This window comes from Xylocopa sonorina, chromosome 15 (assembly GCF_050948175.1).
Source record: "Xylocopa sonorina isolate GNS202 chromosome 15, iyXylSono1_principal, whole genome shotgun sequence".
Classification (NCBI taxonomy): Eukaryota; Metazoa; Arthropoda; class Insecta; order Hymenoptera; family Apidae; genus Xylocopa; species Xylocopa sonorina.
Window position 1 is genome coordinate 6,697,174 of NC_135207.1, and position 22,776 is coordinate 6,719,949.

Below are 22,776 nucleotides of genomic sequence, written 5' to 3' on the forward strand. Positions count from 1 at the left end.
CATTTTATTTATAAATGAAAATATTTCGCTTTCGTGCGAACCAGCCTTTAATTAGAAAAAAAAAAAAGGCGAGGCTGATTGAAAACTTGCACATCGTTCAGTCAGCTGACCTGTCTTGTGATAGCAGCAAGGCTAGACTGTGTAGCTTGACTCGCTGTTGTAAGCTGATCTTGTTTCGATACGTTTCACACCTCGTAAGTCCCTTACTATCATTTATTTCGCTTACCATACATTACCATGTTACGCTTTAATTCATTATATAGCTGGTAGAATTATAACGATTCCATACTGTATAGACGATATCAGAGATTTTCGCGAAAAAGACTGCCGCTTATAGTATCGATCGTGCCAGTTTGAATGCGCCATCGTTTTACGATCGCCTCCGAAACGAGAGAGTTTTTCTCTTGTCTTTTAATCGTTCTAATCTGCGATCAGACGGCCGTTCAGGGATTTCGTACAGACTTACACGGAGAACGGCTAGATCCGTTCAATTATCTCGAACCGATTCGATTCGATGTTCTGTGTTAAGCGAGCAGAAATCTCGCGGGCTTAAAGAGGGCTACGCCTACTTTTTAAATCAACTGTTCACGTGAAATTCTACGATGAATGGATGCGTTCGTCCGATTAACTTGGATTATTCCTTTTTGCTTCTGATTCCATCATCATTATTGTTATTATTATTATTATTATTATTATTATTATTATTATTATTATTATTATTATTATTATTAGTATATAGAATTTCGTCTTTACACTACGGTTTACGCAGTAGTACTTTCGTAAAATCTAATAATTTCATTAAATTTCATTTCTCGCCATCTAAATAGTAATTCAGAATATGAAATATTTTCAGCTATTCGTTCGTCTCTTTTGAGTAACAATTCACAATGACAAGTCGTGGGTTGCCAAAAATTGGAAATGAGGAGAGGGAGACCAAGTTCGGTTATGTATATGCCGTATCTGGTCCTGGTTAGTATATAACGCTTACATTTCTATTCGTATTATAAAAGCGTTCTCCCTTCCCTTCCAAATGTTTGCTTTTTATTTTTATTTTTTTTTTTTTTTTTTTCATAGTGGTCACCGCTGAGAAAATGTCAGGATCCGCCATGTACGAGCTAGTTAGAGTAGGATACTATGAACTGGTAGGAGAAATCATTCGTTTGGAAGGTGACATGGCCACTATCCAGGTAATTGAAATTTATCAAATATTTATAAACATAATCTATATATAAATTATGCTACAGAACTTATTTTTTTGGAAAATTCAGAATACCTTCTCAATATATTTCTCATCGAACTCTTTGTAGGTATACGAAGAAACCACCGGTGTAACCGTAGGTGATCCCGTCCTACGTACTGGCAAACCATTGTCGGTAGAACTTGGACCTGGTATCCTTGGCAGTATTTTCGATGGTATTCAGAGACCATTGAAGGATATTAACGAGCTCACAAACTCTATTTACATTCCAAAGGGTATTAATGTGCCTGCGCTCTCAAGAACTGCTGTTTGGGAATTTAATCCATCAAATATTAAAAATGGTAGCCATATAACAGGTGGAGATCTGTTTGGTGTGGTTTATGAGAACACATTAGTAAAGCACAAAATGATTTTACCTCCCAAAAGTAAGGGTACCGTTACTTACGTTGCACCAGCTGGCAACTATACGGTTAACGTAAGTTATACATCGCATATATGAGCAATGTAATTACGCTGATAATATCCTCTGATGTACTTTACAGGATGTTGTTCTGGAAACAGAATTTGATGGAGAGAGACACAAGTATACTATGCTTCAGGTATACAAAAAATTTGTCGTTTATTCGTTTATTCTCATTTTTTATTGAAATCCAATCTTGAAAGCTTTAAAATCAATTTTATGCAGATATGGCCCGTACGTCAACCTCGTCCAGTTACGGAAAAGTTACCAGCTAATCATCCTTTGCTTACTGGCCAACGAGTTTTAGACTCACTTTTCCCGTAAGGATTCAACCATTTTCTTTTATATGCAGCGATATTCGTTCAGCGAGCGATACAAATACAATGTAAATAAAATTGTAGATGCGTTCAAGGTGGTACCACTGCAATACCCGGTGCCTTCGGTTGCGGTAAAACTGTCATTTCGCAAGCTTTGTCAAAGTATTCGAACTCCGATGTTATCATCTACGTCGGTTGCGGTGAACGTGGTAACGAAATGTCTGAAGTGCTGCGAGACTTTCCTAAATTGACAGTGGAGATCGAAGGTGTCACCGAGTCTATCATGAAGCGTACCGCGTTGGTCGCTAATACTTCAAACATGCCTGTGGCTGCTCGCGAAGCATCTATTTACACAGGTAACAAGATATTTACGCAGAAGGAAACATACTGATCGATAGAAGAAAGACATTAAAACTAAATTCTATGATAGTCTAATTTGCATAAAAATATACGTATATATTAAATATTTCAGGTATTACTCTGTCAGAATACTTCAGAGATATGGGTTACAACGTGTCCATGATGGCTGACTCAACATCTCGTTGGGCAGAAGCTCTTCGTGAAATTTCTGGACGATTGGCTGAAATGCCTGCTGATTCCGGTTATCCGGCCTATCTTGGTGCTCGTTTGGCTAGCTTCTATGAACGTGCAGGAAGGTAATTCCTATTTTTTATCCAGTAGAACTATAATAATTATAATAAAATTAATCACAGCCGACTGCGTTCTAAAACTAAAATTGATATCGCTTACAGAGTGAAATGCTTGGGTAATCCTGACCGTGAGGGCTCTGTCAGTATAGTAGGCGCTGTATCACCGCCAGGTGGTGACTTTTCTGATCCTGTTACCAGCGCAACCCTTGGTATCGTGCAGGTATACTAATACGATTAGTATACGATTAGTATAGTAGTTATGCGGACAATGTATTTTGATTAGATCAAATGACATCATTTTATTTCTTTTCTCTTCCCGTAGGTATTTTGGGGTCTTGACAAGAAATTGGCACAGCGCAAACACTTTCCATCCATTAATTGGCTTATCTCGTACAGTAAATATCTTCGCGCTCTAGATGATTTCTATGACAAGAATTTCCCAGAATTTGTTCCATTGAGAACAAAAGTGAAGGAGATCCTGCAAGAAGAAGAGGATCTCTCAGAAATTGTACAATTAGTCGGTAAAGCTTCTCTTGCCGAAACTGACAAGATTACTCTGGAAGTCGCGAAACTTCTGAAAGATGATTTTTTGCAACAAAACAGGTACAAAAATCTGACAAAAATACTCCTCTCCAAAAAGTACATCGAAAGTCAATTTCCTATTCTCTTTTATCATACAGTTATTCACCGTACGACCGCTTCTGTCCGTTCTACAAAACTGTTGGAATGTTGCGAAACATGATCGCATTCTACGATATGGCGAGGCACGCAGTCGAGTCTACTGCACAATCGGACAATAAAATAACGTGGAACGTTATTAGGGATAGCATGTACAATATTCTCTACCAATTGAGTTCTATGAAGTTCAAGGTAAAATATTTCACGCTAGGATAATCCTAATTCATATAAATGAATCATGCGTTTTAAACACAATCACGATTATATATGTTTCTTTTCTTTTTCATTCGCGTTTTAAGGATCCAGTGCAAGACGGTGAAGCAAAAATCAGAGCTGATTTTGATCAGTTACACGAGGATATTCAACAGGCATTTAGAAATTTAGAAGATTAATTATCAGAAAGTATCATACTAACAAACACATGAGTTCTCTACATTCAGGAACCTTATGCTGGTCATTTAAGGATGTCCTGGATCCTATCGAAGAGAAATATAACAATTACATTCGTATCACGTATCGCACATTAAACTGTTATATTCATTTTCAATAATTACGAAAAAAGTGTATATATATCTATATACATATATATAAAAAAGAAACAGGAGAGTTATAAATATAGAAATCTTCTATAATTTTATGTGTATTAATCTAGCGTGTAAACAGACCTCCGGTTATACGTGGGGGGGGGGGGGGGGGCTATGAGTGAAACAATAAAGTTATAGGACGTCCTTAAATGCATTTCCAGCTTCTACATGTAAAAATATGGATATATTAAGTGATATAACAAAGTTACTTTAAATCTTTCAAAAGAAGTTATATGTAATTAGTAGACTGTGGACTGCTACCTGTACATACATTTATAAAAAGATACCAAATGCACATAACGCATAAAAGTATTCAAAGTAAAGTAATCCAAAGTCTCAGATACGTAATACGTAAAGTGCGTGTGTGTGCAAGCCATTTCAAACTATAGGAATCGATACTTTTTAAATTATACAAACTTCTTATGCTATCCCTAAACTAAATTTAGATTTTCTGCGGGCCCAAATATTTACTGTTACTGTCTTTTTTACAATTTCTGGCTGCCAGACAAATTGTTTCATTAGTGATATTTCCATTTGAAGCTTATCAGCATACAGACTAGGTTCTCCCATCCATGTTATTGTACGTATTTACAAAATGAAACATTTCTATTCAAGTTCCATCTTGTCCACAGTCTAGTAATTAGTTCGAATGATGGTTGGTAAGAGAGATGTCTGCTGTTCAGCAAATCCTAACGTTTGATTATTTCATCCGCAGAAAATATAATTCACTTATGAAAGGATTTTTATGTGCAGCTACTTTTGTACGTATGTCAAATGAGAGTAAAAGGCATCGTAAGAAGCTTTCCATTCATCCGTAAGTGTTGTTTCCTCAAGAAAAATAAATATATATGATTACTTCGTATATTCTGTTTACAAAGGAATGGAAAACTTCAATTGAAGAGTATTAAATATTGTATTATATTAATGTATTACGTATACGTGTTATAAGTAACGAACGCAAACGTTACATAAAAGTAGATGTTATTTTAAACGTTGAAACCGTTGATATATATGGTTGATATCTGAAAGTTTAAATGAAAAGGAAAAGTGTCAAAATGTTAAAACTGTTGCGATGCGAAGATCTTTGATAGTTGAAATAAAAAAGAAAGTATAAAGATATATGCATCGCAAACAGTGTTCCAATAACTTCGACATTTCCATTGTATCATATGTAAAAAAAAAGAAAAAAAAACCGAATAAACACTATGCATAAAAAGATTAAATCATTTTCAATCTCTTTTGATAAATTTTGTTTTAATAATAATAATAATAATAATAATAATAATAATAATAATAATAATAATAATAATAATAATAATAATAATAATAATCGTAATAATAATAATAATAATAATAATAATAATAATAATATTATTATAATATAACAATAACCTTCGCGGTATTTACATCAACGATATATTACAAACCAGTATCTAGTTTCTTCGCATACTCTAGCGCGTTTTGACCACGTTCGGAATCCTGAATTTGAAAAAAATATGTTTATTGCTATATGCGTACGTATATGCATATGTACACACACGTGTATATATACATATATAAATATACATACACATTAATACGTGTACGATTACTCTATTTTACATTCTCAGTCCCTAAATCGTTCCTTCCTTTATTTACGAAGTACCTACTCTACACTCAGTGAAAACAGTAATAAAAATAAAAAATATGTAACGATCTCTGTTAAAGATTCAATCGTCATATTTTGCATCGCAATTTTCTCGCTTCCTTTTTTTGCTCTTTTAAATTAATGCTCTTTGACTATACATACTCTGGAATTGCGTATCCGGAAGTTCCAAATCGTTTGTTCAATATTCACAGCCCTGACTCGTTCTACGTACACGAGGTAATTCAATCCAATACACATACATACATAGAAATAATAATCTTTTTACCTTCTTGCCATAGGTCCTATAAGGAATAGTCGCAACTTCAATTTTCGCAACAACATTATTCAATTATCAACAATTGTCCGTAGTATACAGGATATTCCACATTTTTCTAACCACATTTTCTATATATAATAATATACTCTACAAGTATAAGTAATAAAATAAAATATGTTATATAAATACAAGTTGTTTAAAACTTTTTAAAAATATTTTAACAAAAGCACGAAGTATAAAAGAAACAAAATCAGATTTCCGATTGCTATGATTTAAAACACGAATAAGTTAATAATCAACATAATAATTACTTTTACAAAGTTCATTTTCGTCTCGTTTGTTCAATATTCAATGATCACTACTACATCACGCGTATCGATTGTTGTTTAATGGATTTTTAAAAAAATATTCTTATTTTTTAGCATGATACTCACAAAACTATTTTCCTTCGTATCGCGTACTTTAGTTACAACCTTTTAATGCAGTTTCAAATCATTTATGTTTGCACAAGATTTTTTTTTTTTCTCTCATCCTCGTAAAACAAACTGACAAACATAAGTAAAAAAAATCCTAGAACATCCTATACATCATCAAATTATTACCATATATCTTTAATGAGCATTGAAAAGCAGAGTAATTTTTAGCATAAACGAGTGACGCCGTGTGTTCATGTCGCATTATTTAAAGGAATTGATCGGCGACGTAAAAATCTACGCGTGTATCGTGTTAGTTATGACCATACCACTAGGACCGTGCGATATACTTTAAAGAAGATAATTTCAGTATGACGAAATTTGATGTGGCTCCCGTGAAACAACAAAATTATAAGAGTAAATACTTCTCATGACCCTTAAAACAGGCCGTATGCCCTAATATTTACAAAAAAATAAGCACTGTATTACACACTAACAACCCCTTTAAGGACTCAAGTGAACGACGTCCGTATTCGTTCCCGTGGAGGATGAGATTTGTGACCTGAGCTGAAGATTCTCGCGTTTCAGCTGCGTTACGAGCTGTTTCAATGCAGTTATTTCTTGCCGTAGTTTCTCATTATCGCGCAAACATTGACCCAATCCTTGATTGGCTGCTCTCAACTCCGTTATATATTCACAGGCCTTTGATAAAATTCCTCCTTTGCTCTGGACAAAACAATCCATAAAAAGAAAGAAAGAAAGAAAAAAAAAAAAAGGAAAGAAATTAGCAAAAACCGCTTCAAACAACCTCATTAAACTATATATTACTTATTCATCAGAAAGCGCACGTTGCTTGCACTTATAATTTTTACACGATACTGTATAGCTTCAATTTAGTACCTGTGTTTCGTAATTTGCTTTCCCTTCACTGCTGCCGCTACCATTACCGTTTGTGCCCGTATTGCACTCAGGAATAATTTTCCCCAATTTCGCAATCCAGTTATTGATTTTGTCTCTTCGTCTGCGTTCAACTTCATTATGGGTGGCTCTCCTCCTGTCGTCTCTCTAAAATATATAATAAAAGTAAAACAAAGATAAAGAGGGCATACACTTTAAGAGAAAGCAAAGAGTTTACTTTTTTTAACACGGTAGTACAATTTCTTGGTGTTTCTATTTGCAACGTGGTGGTCCTGGGAACTAACGATCTGGAGGTTTGCGCTGTGTTGAAAACATCATTAGCATTTCCAATAACATAAAACTGGCCATTTATCGGGGACGTTAGGACCTGTACAGTATTATTTCCTGGTTGGGTAACCGGCAGTTCTATTTCATTGCCAGCAGCAGAACCATTCACTTGGACTACTCTATACGCGAGTGTTTCTTGGTAACGCATTCCATCTTCTCCGACAGTTTCTCCTGTAAAAAGTTCACAGTTTGAAAACGAAAAATCTCAGACATGACATTCGTCGAGTTTTTCGCGTGGCTTTTCGATATGCTGCTAAAATCGAAAGCAAAGTGCCCACTTTTTCTCTTTTTTGCCGTACAAAAGAATCACTCTATTTTTAGCGAATCCTCTATATTCTCAGAGAAGCCAGTATACATTAATTTTGTACGGAAGATTTAGAAAAAAATCAATACTACCATCCATTTCCATTTATATTATATTACTCTAATATTTCCATTCCTGTTTCCAGCTAAACAATTCTCGCACAATAATGACACACAGGTATATTTATTTACCTTCGCAGTCGACGATTTCCGCCTCCTCAATAACAATACCCGTGCCACCGTCATCCTTCGCGTTAACAGCGCTGTAAAACAAGCGTAGGTACCGTTGAAGAATGGATATGCAACATATCTATAGAGTTACGTCTATGCCTATTACTTCCACGACCGTTGTCCTAAGTCTTGTAAGTGCGCACTGTGCACTACGTGATGACCTTGAGGAGACCTCGAGCGAAACAGGAGGGATAGGTGTTCGCATTATCGGCCAGTCGATATTTAACATAAACACTACCTGACATCCTGCTGTTCGAGGTGCTGCTCCAATATATCCATTTTTTTTCTACCAAAAACGTTTGAATTTGTCAAAATTCACGTGAGCTGGTCACGGGACACGGCAACGAGGTCATGTGGTGCACAAGATGGCGATTACTGATTACAGTGCCACCTTACGATATCTGAGATTACGATTTTTCGAGTCTACCAATTGCTGGTAATTATAATTACAAATATCAATATACAACTGCGGACTAATCGCTTTGTCTATAACAAATATTCAAATTGGGGATTTCAAATTGAATTAATTCTCTTTTAATATTAATTCTAAAATAAATATGAAACGTATACCTATTATTATTATTATTATTATTATTATTATATGTATTTAATAAAATTTCCAATAAGAACACATACGTACCTTATTTATTTCTATAAAAGAATTATCCAACTATTTATTACCTTACGTTACACGCATATGTAATATAGAATAATTTAAATGTATTTCTGAGTATACATATACATATATATACATATATATATATATAGTTCAACGAAGGGATCATAAGCGATTTTTATATTTTAATTAATATAATCATATTCAATTGTTAATCGTAATGTAAAAAGAATAAATAACGCACACACGCACACACACACACACACATATATATATATATATATATATATATATTGCTGATTAAATTGAAAATAAACTAATATATATGAAACAGTGTTTTGAAAGTTTGATTCCTAGCCGAAATAACAAAATCATAACGAATACTTGTTGTTTGTCATATTACGAGTATAGATACGATACTGCAGAGGTCTTGGACGAACGAATCTTTTTGTTCATCTAAATTTAGATGAAAGAAGTAGTTTCGTTATATTTTTCGAACATATTTGAAAATTTGAAAGTCATTCCAAGGATCGCTGTAAATACGAATAGCAGGAACTACAACGAATCCTGCAATAGTTTTGATTGGTCAACGAAATACAGTTCATCATGGAGTACGTCGGTACGTACTAATTTGACGATTTTTCGTGCTTTTTACCAGCAATTATTAACCAATAAATACCTTTTATTACAATCTACTGTATTCCCTATCGTTTATTTTTAATAGAAATAATATCCATTTCTCGAGAAAATATTGTCGTGAATTATTACAGTCTGCAGTAGTACGTAACGAATTAATTTCGTGGAAACAATCGTTATTTTTGCTATAATTCTGGATATATTTGTTTTTCATTTATTTCGAAACTGATGCAGCATTTAATATTTCGAAATTTTATCAACAAACTGCACTTTTCTCTATCTCTTCGGAGATACGTGTCATTTAAAACCTAACCTTGTTAGAAGCAAAACCTTCCCTTTTTTACATATTTTACAAAGAAAAATAAAAATTAAATAAATTACGATATTTACGGTATTACATGTAAAATAATTACCTGAATATGCAATTAAGTTTATTATATTTTATAGATACTGCGAAAAGTGAAAGCAACGACAACTCTTGTAACTCGACCCACTGTGGTGAATTAGTATCGAACACAAATTCTAATGAAAATTCATCGATAGTAATAAATGATTCGACGCTGAAGCATCAGATAGAAGACATACCTGAAGGAGATAACAACATTGCAACTACCTCTCAAGATCCACCCCAAGAGAATATAGACTTTAAAGTGATTTATAATAAGCAAAGAATTAATGTAAACTTCCCACTCGATGGCACAGTGGCGGAATTAAAAGCTCATCTACAAAATATCATATCTGTGCCACAGGCTATGCAAAAGGTTATGATCAAAGGACTAGCCAAAGATGAGAAAACACTGAGAAGTTTAGGTGTTACGAAAGGTAATTTTTATAGTATTTTTGGTATTTTTATATAATGAAATCGTTATGCTATTCTCTCCATTCCAGTTTCTAATCGATTCGGATTTAACTAACTAGATTAACCGGCGATAAAATCGATCGACTGAAATTTTCACAATTATTGGGATAATCTGCATATTACCTATTTTAGTTGTATGCAAACCTGTCGATGGCATAATGAAATGTTCATGTTTGACTGATTTCGCGTTGTTTCGTCAGGTGCCAAAGTTATGGTAGTGGGCTCAAAACTAGACGATGTATTAGCCATTTCAATCCCGACAAAACAGGATCTGTCAGATGAAGCTGCTTCCACTGCAAGCAAAGAACCTTTGTCTCAGCAAAAGATGCACAGAAAAGTGTTAGATAAAGGTATGCCGGAAGATGTGATGCCTGGTATATTAGATAGTAAGGTATGATTTATTTCATGTTTGTTCAAGCAATAATTTAATTACACGCGACGTACTAATTTAAATTAATTTCATTTCTAGGAACCATTGCCAGAATTTCCATTGGCTGGTATGCTAAATAAATCTGGTGGCAAAGTTAGATTAACATTTAAATTGGAGCAAGATCAGCTTTGGATCGGTACAAAAGAGAGGACAGACAAAATACCTATGAACTCTATAAAAGGTGTACACAGTGAACCAATACACGATCATCCAGAGTATCATATTATGGTTTGTAGAACATAAAACTGCTCTGGTCAGTTCTCATAGACAATCACTGCTGAGCCCTTACATCTGAAAAATCTCAATAATGATAACCCTGTAATGTTTTAATGGCTGATTAAGCCGAATATAAAATATTAGTATAATATAAAACGTATACGATCTATAGAAATATTTTCAAATATTTTAGGCTATACAACTAGGCACAACAGAAGCTTCGAGATATTGGATATATTGGGTTCCTGCACAATACATATCGGCTATAAAAGACGCTATTCTCGGCAAGTGGTGCTACTTCTGATTGAACATTGATGGGAATTTCTGTCTCTTCGAAAGCAAAGCGTAATCAGGTGTAAGCATTGAATACAAACACGACTGTACTAGTCACACGTTTTTAACAGTAAGTAATAACTTATTTTGCGTTGGATAACTGATTATATATATATATATATATATATATATATATATATATATATATATATATATATATATATATATATATATATATATATATATATATATATATATATATATATATATATATATATACATATATATATATATATATATGTTCTAATAAATGTATTCTGTTAAGGAAATTTTTTTTTAGATGATTTTTGATTTTGTCGAAAATGATGACAGAGTTGTTTTTTTGTAAAAAAAAAAAAAAAAAAAAAACAAATGTATATTGCGATTTCTGGATTAATCAAATTTTTTAATATATCGAAGTAACACTGTAATTATATTATTAATTTCATTTAATTAGATCATACGTAAATTTGTAAATATAATAAGTTTTTTAATTCTTAGAAAAATACGTTTTTATGTTAAAAAGAAGTTTTATAAGAACAGGTTAAACAATTTTACCATTTCTGTTTATTTAAATAGGAACGCTTAAGCCTTTTAAACAAAAGTGAAATTTTTGTAAAATTACATTTATAGGAGGAAGCGAAGAAAGAAGTTATGATGTTGCATTTACGATCTTTCGAAGTTCGTCGAGAAATTATTCAACTTTTTATATATACCGCTGTTTTACGATATTAAAAATAATAAATTAAAAATAGTTTAGGTATTCGAACGAATAATCTCAAATTTTATTTTGATAATTACCATTTCAGTTTCAACAACAGTCTCTGAAACAACTCTTCTAAATGTTACGCTTTAAAATGAAATTTATTGCAAATTAATTGAATTCACTTGCAAAAGTATTATATATATACATATATATATGAAATATGAAAGATTACGAATTACGAACTTCGTTCAAGTTGCAGTAAAGTAAGTTTAAGTTAACATCAGAAATATAGTCCGCGTTTTATACGAAAAAAATGCAATTTAGTACAATGATAAAGTTCGATTACGAATGAACGCGCTTGTCAAATTGAAATACGCTTGCCACGCGTTTAGACATTGGCCTATACATGTAAGATAAAAAATGTTGCTGAGAGGAAACGAACCAAATGTCTTGAAATCTCGTTCGTGCATATTGGAATTCAAGTGGACTGTATATCTCGACGAGCGGAAGAATTAAATTACTGCATACAATTAGTATTAATAACTGCTGTAAACTATAGGTTTTATACTGTGTACAACCGAAGAAACGAGAACACAGAAAAACGACAAATCAAACTTGTATCTGCCGTTTGAAATATTTGCACATTCAAAATCTATTTCAATGTCCGTTTAAAAACAAGACTTGTACATCATGTTGTGTGATTTGATAAAAATAAACAAACTTTTAAGTCTTCTCTATTACACGCTGTTCTCCTTTCGTTAACTTGACCAATTCCTTTGTGAAAACAATGAAAACCGTAAAAAGTGTTAACGTTGAGTTTGTTGCCCGCATATAATTACGCCTACGCATCTCCACGCATTTGTTCGATACGTCAGTACGGGAAGCTACCTATTAAGGTTTCTTAAAATTATTCCAAGTTAAATGTAACATTAGCCCGCAGTACCTTTCCTTAAACTTTGCACAGTAACAGTGCAAAACATATAAACTTTTATTTGTGCCGCAATCGATCAGGTTTCGGTGAAACGTGTGTGTGTGTGTGTGTGTTTGTGTAAGTGGTTCAAGGTTTGATACGGTTGCTGTGTATACATTGCGTACTACACATGTGTGTCAAGGCGACGCAACTGCTGAATTCATAGCCCCATGCTTCGTGGAAACCTGTTTCTATTATATCATCGATGCGATTTAAAAATTGTTGCTTATTGTATCGAAACATCGTATCGTCGGTCCATTTGTTACCGTTGCAACAATTTCTTTCTAACCAACACGTACTAAACACCTTACTTACACAACTATAAATATAATGTTTTTTGCTACGCGACGTGCCTGATAAACGTCTGATTTATTCATTTTCATTTGAGATGTGCGTAAACCCGTGCAATTCAATCAGTCGTTACCTCCTTTCTGATAATTAATTAGACGGGATTAATGTTATCGACGTCAATATAGTTGAGATATGAATTATCTCGCGAACAAGTGTCAACGATGAGAAAAATCGATGGTTCGTTTCTTAAATTTCTGTTCAATTCTGAACACTTGCCAAATAGAAATATTTAAATAACGATGGAAGAGAGAGATCGAATTTTAAAGGATCTACAAGGCGCATTTTTAGCTTTAACCGAGAGCTTCCTGGAACGAGGTGCATCGCTAGCGGATCTTAAGTCTGTTAGCAACGATAAAAACAATAAGAATGATAAGAGAAGCCTTATTTCACATTATATGTGTTCAAGAAAGGTGCTCGTTCTCTTATTTACACCAATATTTTGTAGCATACTTTTTAAATATCTATACATCGATGTGATAAAAAACATTCGCGGTAGTAGATGTTTGATACCGAACAATTATTTCATATGGGAATTCACAAGGCCAATATCGAATTGCGATTATTGCCGGGGTGTTAACTCGGCATTGATTTTTCCAAATTTAACAAGAGAAGAATTCAAGCGATATGCCTATTCTTCGAGACCTATGGTGATAAAACATGCCGCGAGCCATTGGCCAGCTTCAAAGGTATTTAGCTGGAAATTCTTCAAAGATTTATACCAGAATACTGACGGTGCTTATGATTCGGTAGATGAATGCCAGTTCTTACATTTTAAAAGTAATTTCACTAATTTGAGAGAAGTTTTTGCCATGAACGAAGAAAGAGCTACGCAATGCAATGGAACAGATCCGTGGTACGTCGGTTGGAAAAACTGTCATCTTCACATCCTGGATGTTATGAAACGGTACTACAGTATCCCTCATTTTTTACCAGAAGATGCAGAGGTTCCTTATTCCAATTATATTTTCTTGGGATACGAAGAAGGTGCCATTATGCATGTAAATATAACAGTATCGATATTACCCCGCGTAACACTTTTTATTCTCTCTCCAACTTTAAAGGTAATTTTCAACCTTATGTCTTCTATTTGCAGCTGGATTACATCTCGCGTCTAATGTGGCAGGGGCAAATTATAGGCAATAAAACCTGGACCGTCGCACCTACTCCAGAATGCGATGATATTTGTACACGTTTCAATTTTACAGTTTATGCTGGAGACATTGTTCTTTTAGATACAAGAATTTGGTATCATAGCACTTATGTTGAAGGGAAAAACTTCAGTTTAACGGTCACCTCGGAGTACGGGTAGACTTTTATAGATTACAAAATTGTACGCATATACGCAATTTTACAAACTGCATAGACAGCACTCTATGCAGTTAAGAATTTTTATATCATGGAATAGAGAAGTTTCAAATCTTTTACTTATTAAATTATTGTATTATATTAATGCAAAGAATTGAATATTTCAAAAGACTTTTATATGCGCACAAATTTTCATATTACGGGACATGCTGTTAAAGAGCGGCATTAAATTATTTATTCAAGATTATTACGTGCCATTTCTAGTGAAAGTTGTATATATACTTTTTCTAGTACGTGGATTAGAATATATAAGACTAGATTTTCAAATATTTTAGATTATTCCTTTACTCCAATTGTAACAAACTATCATATTCTATACATAGCTTTTAGTTATATACGAATTATTATTATTATTATTATTATTATTATTATTATTATTATTATTATTATACGTATTATTTTTGCCACAGCAAAAATCTAGTCGAAATAAAAATTAATAAATTGTTTAGCGCACTAGTAGCACAGTTAGAAGCGATTCGTACCATAATGAAACTGGTTATTATATAAATTATATTAAAAATTATTTTTATATTCATATATTTAAATTTTTATACATATACATGCATCGAAACGAACATATTACTTCCAATAAAGAAAAATATATATACGTACAGTTTTAAGCATGCTTTTTACTAGTGAACTTTACATTTATGCATTATATATATATTTATATATGTATATGTACATGTACAAATTTCATATGTTCTCCCTAGAATTTTTAATAAAATATATGAATATGGGCAAACGCTACGCGCGTGTGCACTACAATGTGATACATATTATCGTATTAATATGCAGCAACTTTTATTTTATATATTCATTTAATTGCACAGCGATATGAAGTCTTTTCTTCTTTTTATAGATCATTTATACAGTCTACATAGTAAGTATAAATACTCGTGTACGTCGAAGCAAAACGGTACAATATAACGATAGAAAGAGACGGTATAATATATTTAAAAATTGTGAATAGCATAGGAAAGATAGAAATATTGTTTCATTTAATTACACACACACCAAAAACGACAATATAGCAAAACCTAGAATGGAATGCATATACCTGTTGCTATGCAGTACAGCATATTATACGTATAATACTAATTGGACAACAGTGTTTGATATTACATCATCATTTTCTACTGATCCTTCTTTTCTGTAGCTTGCTGAAAACTTGGTGGACTTTCCTAAACACATAAAGAGATCATTAAACTGTCTACAATAATGTTTTCAAACCATTTAAGTAATTCAGTGTTTTACTTACATAGTATGCGGGAGGTGGTACGTAGGCACATTGTGGTCTGCTTGGATCATAATATGCGCTTTGAGCAGCTTCTGCTGCTTTTGCATCTGTAAAAAGTAAAAGATAGAAAACACATTCGGTTGAAAATATTTAAATTTGATGAGATCTACAAAAGGTCATACATTTATACATATTTGATGCGGTGAATTTAAATTGATCTGGCATTTTTTATTCTTATTAAGCAACACTTAAACCAACTATTTATTGCAACGTTTTGTCGTTTCTTAAATACTTAAATACCACGATATTCGTTTATGAACGTAAAAGTAGTAAATAAATCACTTTTAACGATCCAACGATATAAATTTTTTCTTGTCAAAAATTCAGTCTTGATAATTAATAAATTGTGCGATACAATAAGCAATAAAATGGTAGTTTATGATGGAACATTTTCATTGAATGAGTCACTGAGTATGACTTAAAAATCCAAGTCTTTTTCCCAGTGGTATTTCAAGGAGAAGATGCAAAATCAATAAACATTACAATTATCCTCTTTAAACAATTCACATGAACGAATAAACGATATAAAAGTGGTCAAAAACTCATTATAACACCTCGCGTTCTTTTTTCAACTATCCCTGACAACTATGAGATAATAACTGAGCACAGTGAAAGTCAACCTTACTCCAGGTCAACCCAAGCCTATTATGCAACATTATTGCACAATCATTAAAAAACCTTCAAGTTTACCAGATGAAATAGAAATTATGGTACTGTTAATCGATATTTCATATTTATTTCTACGAAAAAATATTTATACGATTTTCTCTGATGCAACAGTCTTTCAAATTGGTAGGTTTAAATAAAAACAGCAAGTCATATTTGGCTAATTTTTAATAACATAATATGTTTTTGTATAACATAATGATCGTCGCAAAGTTATAATACGGCAAAGGCAACGGCAAGACAACATAATACTTTGATATACAACGATAATTGATAAAGAAAAAAAAAAAGAAAACAAAAAAAAATAGGAAGAAGAAGAAAAAGAAGAAAAAAAGAGAATAAGAAGTATTTAAAAGTATTTTAATACTCAAGGTGTATGTATTTTAGGAAATGGTACAATATAGGTGTATTTGTACATTTCTTTTAAAAAATAATTTCTCTTTTTCAATGCGTTATGTTTCACTTACTACAATCGATTACTTTTAAAGATTACTTTTGATCGCTACTTTTGATCGTAATAAGATATACGATATAAACATGCATACATATGTTTTACAATTAGTAATTAGGCGGGTATGGATTGTAAGGATTCTGTGGCGGATAGTAACCAGATTGCGGATAATTACCACCTTGAGCATACGCAGTATACGGTGGAGGATTCTGCGGATAACTGTTATATGCCGGTTGTCCATAGTTTGGATACGCACCTGCTTGGGACATTGGTTGATTATTGTAACTTGGATTAGCCCATCCTGGTGCTCCGTTTTGTTGCGGCTGTGTCCAACCCGACTGTTGACTGGAATTGCCCCATGCACCTTGCGGCGGTACGCTCGCGTATCCCTGATAAGGCGTATTTATACCAGGATACGGAGGTGGCATATCCGTCATGTATACGCTGTTCGCTATACAGAATGAATTTATATTTTTTATATAGAGAAACGTTAAGCTTCAGATTCTTATGACTGGAATACTGGTCGGAGACTCGTCGATATAAAAGCAGTCAACGGTATACAGAACAACGGCTGGTTCTCAAAAAGAGTAACGAAAGATACGATTAGGAAGAAATGGTAGAGACAAGTATAAGCTTAACCTGGTGGTGAATCTGGAAATGCATCGTTTCTTGGTAGCCATCCATAATATCCAGTTTGCGCTGCTTGGTAAGCAGGTGGTGGCGCCGCGTACCAATTTGATGTCGGCGGTTGATACGGTGGTGGAGCATCGTTCGCGGGTCCGTTACGTTGAGCTATAAGTAAATATGAATATTAACATAGAGAAAGGAAATATTGTTAACATTCATAGTTGTAGATTAGAATTAGCTTACCCATTGCTGCTGCTCTTAGCATAGCCTGACCAAATTCTATCGCACCGCCGCTTTTGAAATGCAACTTAAATTTACATTCACCGATCCAGTTGCCGTTCGGTTGGGCCCTGCATTTGCCTTTAATGTAGTTGGCACCAAACATTGGCTGTTCCACTTCGACTTCGCTCAGCGTTACGAATGGAAAGCTGAAGGACTGCATTTTTTCTTTTTGCTCCTTAGCATTAAAGATCATTCTGTGCGTTGTTAGGTATAATCTGCCGCGTTTGGTTCCAAAAAATTCTGGCTGCTCTTGACCGTGGAACTCCATAGTGACATTGTCACAGAATAACAGTATGCTGAATAGATAAACATTTAATTTGTTTATAACGCTAGTTATAATTAGAGGAACGAAGGGAAACGCGGCATACAGTGATCTTATTTACTGTAAAAGTTCTTTCGGAAGCATAAATATTTGATCGATCATTTGTATAAAGTAATATCCTTCCGCAGAATGGTAATTAATTGTAAAAAATAAGTCGCATTCGGAAGGCCACGACGGTGGAACTACGTTGCAGAAACGTCATAAGCGTGAACATGTGAAAGAAGAAGATTTTCGAAAATTCTGAATACATTTTACAACTTACCATTCCCCGGCGTGTATTAGAACGCCGCCGTTGGCGTGCGCTGTGTTTAATGACATGCTTTTTTAACTTTTTCACCAATACTGTTGAAATTTTCAGCAATAATCCTCGTACATCAGCTGATTCATAAGTGATAAGTAAGTATGACGCAGTGCGCAGGCGCATTCATCTCGATATAGTATGTTTAACGATACAGCACGTATACATAATATGGTACGTGTATAGTACGTATATAGAAATTGATGTCGCGCTATTTAACTGAACTAAAACTAAAAAACTGAACAATTTTTTAAACAACAACGACGACGACAACAACAACAACAACAACAACAACATATATGTACGTATATATATATATATATATATATATATATATATGGCAGCTATTGTTAAAAATGTAAATGTAATATCAGAAAATAATGTACGAATATTATATATATATATATATATATGGTTCGTGTTCAGTATAGGTGCCAAAACATATATATATTTGAACAGAAGGATATTCTAGGTCAGAATAAGTTCCTGCGAGCATTGAAGTAACGAAAGAAACCGCGTTTGAAAATCTCGCGGTGGAACAGGAAGAATACAAAACGCGAGAATGCGCACGCAGAAATCAATGCCGGAAAATTTTCAAAGACATGCGCCGCCGGTGCACGAAGACGAATCGCATCTGTATTACGCGTAAAGAAATAAATAAGGCAGTGATCCGGTGCAATTAACCGATCGGTAGGAAGTGCGTAGCGCAGTGGAAACCTATTGATCTTGGTCTCTTCCATAACGATGGAATCGTAAAGACGATCGGTCAACGGCGAACAACTCTAATCTATTCCGTTGTTAAACCGCATCCACCACGGCAGACATGGATGAGAATTTGAGCCGGGGTTACGTGCAATTAGGGAAAGCAAGGGGACTGAACGAATTCAAATTCTCGAATGGATTTACCCATTTATCACCGCCGGTTGACAAATTCAATTTAATCTGTTGTGCTTTTGCGATCGGCGGTATAGGATTCCTCTTGCCCTACAACAGGTCGATACATTTCAAAAGAGATATATTAACAAAGGTATATTCATTGCTTATTCTTCATCTTTCTTACAGCTTCGTCATAGCGGTGGATTACTTTCAAACAAGATACCCCGGTTCTACAGTAATATTCGATATGTCACTTGTCTACATTATCATGGCCTTCTTCGCAGTCTTTGCGAACAACATTTTGATCGAGACGCTATCTTTGAACACGCGTATAACGTTTGGTGGGTATCATTCTATTTTCGATTCGTTTTTACGATTTGAAAAATCGGTTACCGCAGAACATTTCACTATCATCAATTTTAGGATATCTGGTAGCCTTCGTCACTCTAAACTTTGTTGTCATTTATGAGATCTGGTGGGAGGCTTTCAGCACGTCTACCTCTTACACGATTAATTTAGTTGCCGTCGCGATCGTTTCGCTCGGGTGTACAGGTAAGAAGAAAGCGGATTATTTTACATGCGGATACTTACTACTTACATATATCGAAACTTGCAATTTCCTTTAAATCAGTTCAACAGTCGAGCTTTTACGGATACACTTCCATGCTTCCCAGTCGATACACGCAAGCCGTGATGACTGGAGAGAGTAAGTATAATATATGTTGACAATTTCTTTTCAGAGGAACCGAACCGAGTCGAGTCATCCTTTGTTTCTTTACGACAGGTATCGCCGGTCTTTGGGTCTCGTTGAATCGAATAGCGACCAAGTCTTTACTTTCTGACGAACGCAGCAACACGTCCATGTTTTTCGTTCTGTCGAATATCCATGTCCTAATATGCTTCGTGGTCCACCAGAAAGTTCGCAAGACTGATTTCGTACAATTCTATATAACTTTATGCCAGGAAAGAAATCGTATCACGTTAGAACCGACAGAGGATGTTGGTCTGGTATGCGTAAATTGTGATTAACTTGAACGATTGATTTGAACTAGATTGAAAAATTTCATTGATTACCGTCTCTGAACAGATGGATCCATTGGATCAAGTAGGTGATCCATCGAAGGGTCAATACGGAGTTCTAAAGATTCAGACCAGTCCTCTGGGAAACGAATCTGCGAGCGCAAACACCGAATTAAATGGTAAATTTCAATCTAACTCCATTACCTGTCGATCGGACATTTATTTATTTCCTTAGATCAGCGTAAATCCATCATTTTTATTATTCAGGAACGAATCAGTATTCACCATTCTCGTTTAGTAATCCCGTGTACGAACCCGGTGCGCCATCAGGAAATCCTCCTGGCAGCGCTGGTCCTACTTACAAAGTCGAGGATGTTGTTGTAATGAGGGGTACATATGGTACCCAGACTAACAAACCATGGCCTGAAATAAAAAGTACAGTATTCTTTCGTTTCAAATGAAAAGTGATTAATAATTAATATTTCGCGAAATCTTTTTTAAGAGGGTTTACTCGCGAGGCTTGAAGTAGCAAAGATAATATGCCCGTACATGGGCAGCATCGGACTGGCATACTTTGTCACGCTCTGCCTGTATCCTGGGATTATGTCGGAGATAATCTCGTGTAAACTTGGATCATGGATGCCGGTGATTTTGATGACCGCATTCAACGCTTCCGATGTATTGGGCAAGGTATATTTTATCATACGGAACATATAATCGTATATAATATAATTACCGCGTGTCTTTCAATATTTCAGTTACTCACATCGATTCCGTACGATTGGAAGCGTACCCAGTTATTATTGTTCTCGAGTTGTCGAGTTATATTGATCCCGTTGTTTCTGCTTTGCGCGTTACCTAGAGGTGCTCCGATACTTTCTGGCGAGGGATACCCGTTGATACTTTCTTGCTTGCTTGGCGTTACAAACGGTATCGTTGGTTCGGTGCCAATGATGCAGGCACCTACCAAAGTGCCGGAGGGACTTCGTGAATTGGCAGGTATCGTGTTCGCCTTTATTTCTATTTATCTTAAAAAAAGCCTGAGAAATTTCAAGATAACCAAGGTAATCAACCCCTATTCTATAGCTCTACTCTATATACACTATTGTTATCCTTTTCAGGCAATATTATGACTTTATCGTATATCACGGGCCTGACAGTGGGTTCATTGTTCGCGTATATAATGGATACTCGTTTTGAGTTACCGGTTCAGGCAAAAGATGTATGCTATCAAGCGTTAAAATCGTCAATGGCGCCATTCAACAGTACAACAACAACAACAACAACAACAACAACAACAACAACAACAACAACAACAACGCAAAGCGTCTTGACAACCATTATGTCTTCCACGATGGAAAGCGTTACGCCAAAGGTAGAAGCCACTGTCAATGTCTTGTCAGCCCTCTTGATGTCATCCTCTGTGATATATAATAATAACGTTAGTATGCCATCCACCGCTATGATGGAAACATCTACGACAATGTCTCCAAGGATTCTCGGTAACGTTACCACGTCTGTCAGTAACGCGCTTATGCAACACTAGGGCATGTACATTTGTGTGCTGTGTTGAATCTGGCGCTTTGTACGGTCAAAACTGATTAAGACCATATAGGTTATATTATTTCTTCTATCAATTTTTGGTGGATTTTTCGTTAGAATGTATAATGGTAAACTTTTCCATTAAAGTCTAGTTCGAAACGCGAAATATTGCCAGATTGAATACACACACACACACACACAACGGTTTAACTTTTCGATCCTCATGATTCCTTATAGATATACTATATGATACTCATTTTAAAGAAATTTTTAACAACAACAGAAATGGAACACGAGTCAATAAAACGTAGATGTGGAGCAATATCGTATTAATTTCAGTTAAAACTTTCATTACGTCATCGATAAATACTATTTTTTTGTTTCTGCAGAAATATTTATTCAGAGAAAAGTTTAAAAAATTCGATCTAAATATTTCTCAAATTTATAATACGTTATTATTGTTACATATCGTTTCCTTCAAAGATGTTGTGCCTTTCATACTATTGTGAATAATTTGATAGACGATTGCTTATTGGTGAAATTTTATTGTTGAACGTATATAGAAGGAGAAGACGTTTTCAGATGTATAGGCTGTACGATTTGTTGCGTGTGTGGCCAAAAACAAAAATAAAATTTTCTTCATCCTAAAATGATACGACGTCGTGAACAAACGTGACACGGCAGAGACAATCCTAATGTGTTTACTTGTAGTGCTTCGTTGTTCGTTTAGACTACTTAAAAAACGGAAGAAACTCTAATATTTCCTAAGGTACGTTTCTGCCTGGGTAGGAAAATAAATAGCATTCGATCTCGTATCATTTAAGGATCGAACCCAGTTTTCCCGCAAGACGCGGTCAGTTTTATGTTAATATTAGAACTGTCCGGAATGACTGGAATGAAAGAAAAGATTGAAATAATACCGAACGAAATTACCGAATCGGGTCCTTC

General features: G+C 34.4%; 6 protein-coding genes across 12 annotated transcripts; 4 read left to right on the top strand and 2 right to left on the bottom strand.

Annotated features, from left to right (window-relative positions):
- The first annotated feature begins 94 nt into the window (after positions 1-94).
- On the top strand, positions 95-3,876 carry LOC143430546 (V-type proton ATPase catalytic subunit A). Its single transcript, XM_076906875.1, has 12 exons — positions 95-194; positions 854-969; positions 1,075-1,187; positions 1,308-1,673; positions 1,741-1,797; positions 1,884-1,978; positions 2,060-2,331; positions 2,448-2,631; positions 2,728-2,845; positions 2,948-3,228; positions 3,306-3,495; positions 3,603-3,876. Exons 2-12 carry the CDS (start codon positions 888-890, stop codon positions 3,693-3,695), a joined length of 1,851 nt encoding a protein of 616 aa, XP_076762990.1. The 5' UTR covers positions 95-194; positions 854-887; the 3' UTR covers positions 3,696-3,876.
- A 2,536-nt stretch (positions 3,877-6,412) lies between these two features.
- Positions 6,413-8,369, bottom strand: LOC143430739 (upstream stimulatory factor 1). 2 transcript variants are annotated; one of them, XM_076907139.1, is made up of 5 exons: positions 8,222-8,369; positions 7,945-8,015; positions 7,340-7,620; positions 7,105-7,269; positions 6,413-6,930 (listed from the first exon to the last, which is right to left on the bottom strand). In XM_076907139.1, the coding sequence occupies exons 1-5, from the start codon at positions 8,260-8,262 to the stop codon at positions 6,709-6,711; spliced, it is 780 nt and encodes a 259-aa protein (XP_076763254.1). In that variant the 5' UTR covers positions 8,263-8,369; the 3' UTR covers positions 6,413-6,708. The 2 variants fall into 2 exon arrangements, with proteins under 2 accessions (XP_076763254.1, XP_076763255.1); XM_076907140.1 differs by having other exon boundaries at positions 8,090-8,352.
- A 691-nt stretch (positions 8,370-9,060) lies between these two features.
- On the top strand, positions 9,061-12,469 carry LOC143430834 (ubiquitin domain-containing protein UBFD1). 4 transcript variants are annotated; one of them, XR_013102656.1, is made up of 6 exons: positions 9,061-9,218; positions 9,683-10,057; positions 10,295-10,485; positions 10,564-10,752; positions 10,934-11,095; positions 11,686-12,469. XR_013102656.1 is itself a non-coding variant. In XM_076907269.1 (5 exons), exons 1-5 carry the CDS (start codon positions 9,206-9,208, stop codon positions 11,042-11,044), a joined length of 879 nt encoding a protein of 292 aa, XP_076763384.1. In that variant the 5' UTR covers positions 9,061-9,205; the 3' UTR covers positions 11,045-11,172. The 4 variants fall into 4 exon arrangements, 1 of the variants encoding a protein (XP_076763384.1); XR_013102654.1 differs by having other exon boundaries at positions 10,934-11,143; positions 11,686-12,468; XR_013102655.1 differs by lacking the exon at positions 11,686-12,469 and adding an exon at positions 11,354-11,417 and having other exon boundaries at positions 10,934-11,143.
- An 800-nt stretch (positions 12,470-13,269) lies between these two features.
- On the top strand, positions 13,270-14,673 carry LOC143430596 (uncharacterized). The gene is made up of 2 exons (XM_076906943.1): positions 13,270-14,077; positions 14,173-14,673. Exons 1-2 carry the CDS (start codon positions 13,319-13,321, stop codon positions 14,386-14,388), a joined length of 975 nt encoding a protein of 324 aa, XP_076763058.1. The 5' UTR covers positions 13,270-13,318; the 3' UTR covers positions 14,389-14,673.
- A 614-nt stretch (positions 14,674-15,287) lies between these two features.
- Wbp2 (WW domain binding protein 2) lies at positions 15,288-18,510 on the bottom strand. 2 transcript variants are annotated; one of them, XM_076907123.1, is made up of 6 exons: positions 18,355-18,510; positions 17,732-18,066; positions 17,501-17,653; positions 17,118-17,312; positions 15,706-15,791; positions 15,288-15,628 (listed from the first exon to the last, which is right to left on the bottom strand). In XM_076907123.1, the coding sequence occupies exons 1-6, from the start codon at positions 18,408-18,410 to the stop codon at positions 15,581-15,583; spliced, it is 873 nt and encodes a 290-aa protein (XP_076763238.1). In that variant the 5' UTR covers positions 18,411-18,510; the 3' UTR covers positions 15,288-15,580. The 2 variants fall into 2 exon arrangements, with proteins under 2 accessions (XP_076763238.1, XP_076763237.1); XM_076907122.1 differs by lacking the exons at positions 15,288-15,628; positions 15,706-15,791 and having other exon boundaries at positions 16,958-17,312.
- A 482-nt stretch (positions 18,511-18,992) lies between these two features.
- Positions 18,993-21,876, top strand: Ent3 (equilibrative nucleoside transporter 3). Of its 2 annotated transcripts, XM_076907220.1 has the most exons (11): positions 18,993-19,383; positions 19,453-19,607; positions 19,690-19,818; positions 19,898-19,972; positions 20,051-20,274; positions 20,354-20,465; positions 20,554-20,721; positions 20,789-20,976; positions 21,045-21,285; positions 21,408-21,553; positions 21,599-21,876. In XM_076907220.1, the coding sequence occupies exons 1-11, from the start codon at positions 19,214-19,216 to the stop codon at positions 21,830-21,832; spliced, it is 1,842 nt and encodes a 613-aa protein (XP_076763335.1). In that variant the 5' UTR covers positions 18,993-19,213; the 3' UTR covers positions 21,833-21,876. The 2 variants fall into 2 exon arrangements, with proteins under 2 accessions (XP_076763335.1, XP_076763334.1); XM_076907219.1 differs by having other exon boundaries at positions 21,408-21,876.
- The last annotated feature ends 900 nt before the right edge of the window (positions 21,877-22,776 follow it).

Bases quoted from the DNA above. Each gene is read 5' to 3' on its own strand.
- Wbp2 (XM_076907122.1), bottom strand. From the start codon at position 18,410: ATGTCATTAAACACAGCGCACGCCAACGGCGGCGTTCTAATACACGCC. The intron at 18,067-18,354 runs GTAAGTTGTAAA...TTATCTATTCAG, and splicing joins CTAATACACGCCGGGGAATG to CATACTGTTATTCTGTGACA. The intron at 17,313-17,500 runs GTTAAGCTTATA...CATTCTGTATAG, and splicing joins ATTTCCAGATTCACCACCAG to CGAACAGCGTATACATGACG.
- LOC143430739 (XM_076907139.1), bottom strand. From the start codon at position 8,262: ATGGATATATTGGAGCAGCACCTCGAACAGCAGGATGTCAG. The intron at 8,016-8,221 runs GTAGTGTTTATG...CTTGTTTTACAG, and splicing joins CTCGAACAGCAGGATGTCAG to CGCTGTTAACGCGAAGGATG. The intron at 7,621-7,944 runs GTAAATAAATAT...AACTTTTTACAG, and splicing joins GGAAATCGTCGACTGCGAAG to GAGAAACTGTCGGAGAAGAT.
- LOC143430834 (XM_076907269.1), top strand. The intron at 10,058-10,294 runs GTAATTTTTATA...TTGTTTCGTCAG, and splicing joins AAGTTTAGGTGTTACGAAAG to GTGCCAAAGTTATGGTAGTG. The intron at 10,753-10,933 runs GTTTGTAGAACA...CAAATATTTTAG, and splicing joins ATCCAGAGTATCATATTATG to GCTATACAACTAGGCACAAC.
- LOC143430546 (XM_076906875.1), top strand. From the start codon at position 888: ATGACAAGTCGTGGGTTGCCAAAAATTGGAAATGAGGAGAGGGAGACC. The intron at 1,674-1,740 runs GTAAGTTATACA...TGTACTTTACAG, and splicing joins CTGGCAACTATACGGTTAAC to GATGTTGTTCTGGAAACAGA. The intron at 3,496-3,602 runs GTAAAATATTTC...TCGCGTTTTAAG, and splicing joins TGAGTTCTATGAAGTTCAAG to GATCCAGTGCAAGACGGTGA.
- Ent3 (XM_076907219.1), top strand. From the start codon at position 19,214: ATGGATGAGAATTTGAGCCGGGGTTACGTGCAATTAGGGAAAGCAAGG. The intron at 20,275-20,353 runs GTATGCGTAAAT...GTCTCTGAACAG, and splicing joins CGACAGAGGATGTTGGTCTG to ATGGATCCATTGGATCAAGT. The intron at 20,466-20,553 runs GTAAATTTCAAT...TTTATTATTCAG, and splicing joins CGCAAACACCGAATTAAATG to GAACGAATCAGTATTCACCA.
- LOC143430596 (XM_076906943.1), top strand. From the start codon at position 13,319: ATGGAAGAGAGAGATCGAATTTTAAAGGATCTACAAGGCGCATTTTTA. The intron at 14,078-14,172 runs GTAAATATAACA...TTCTATTTGCAG, and splicing joins AAGAAGGTGCCATTATGCAT to CTGGATTACATCTCGCGTCT.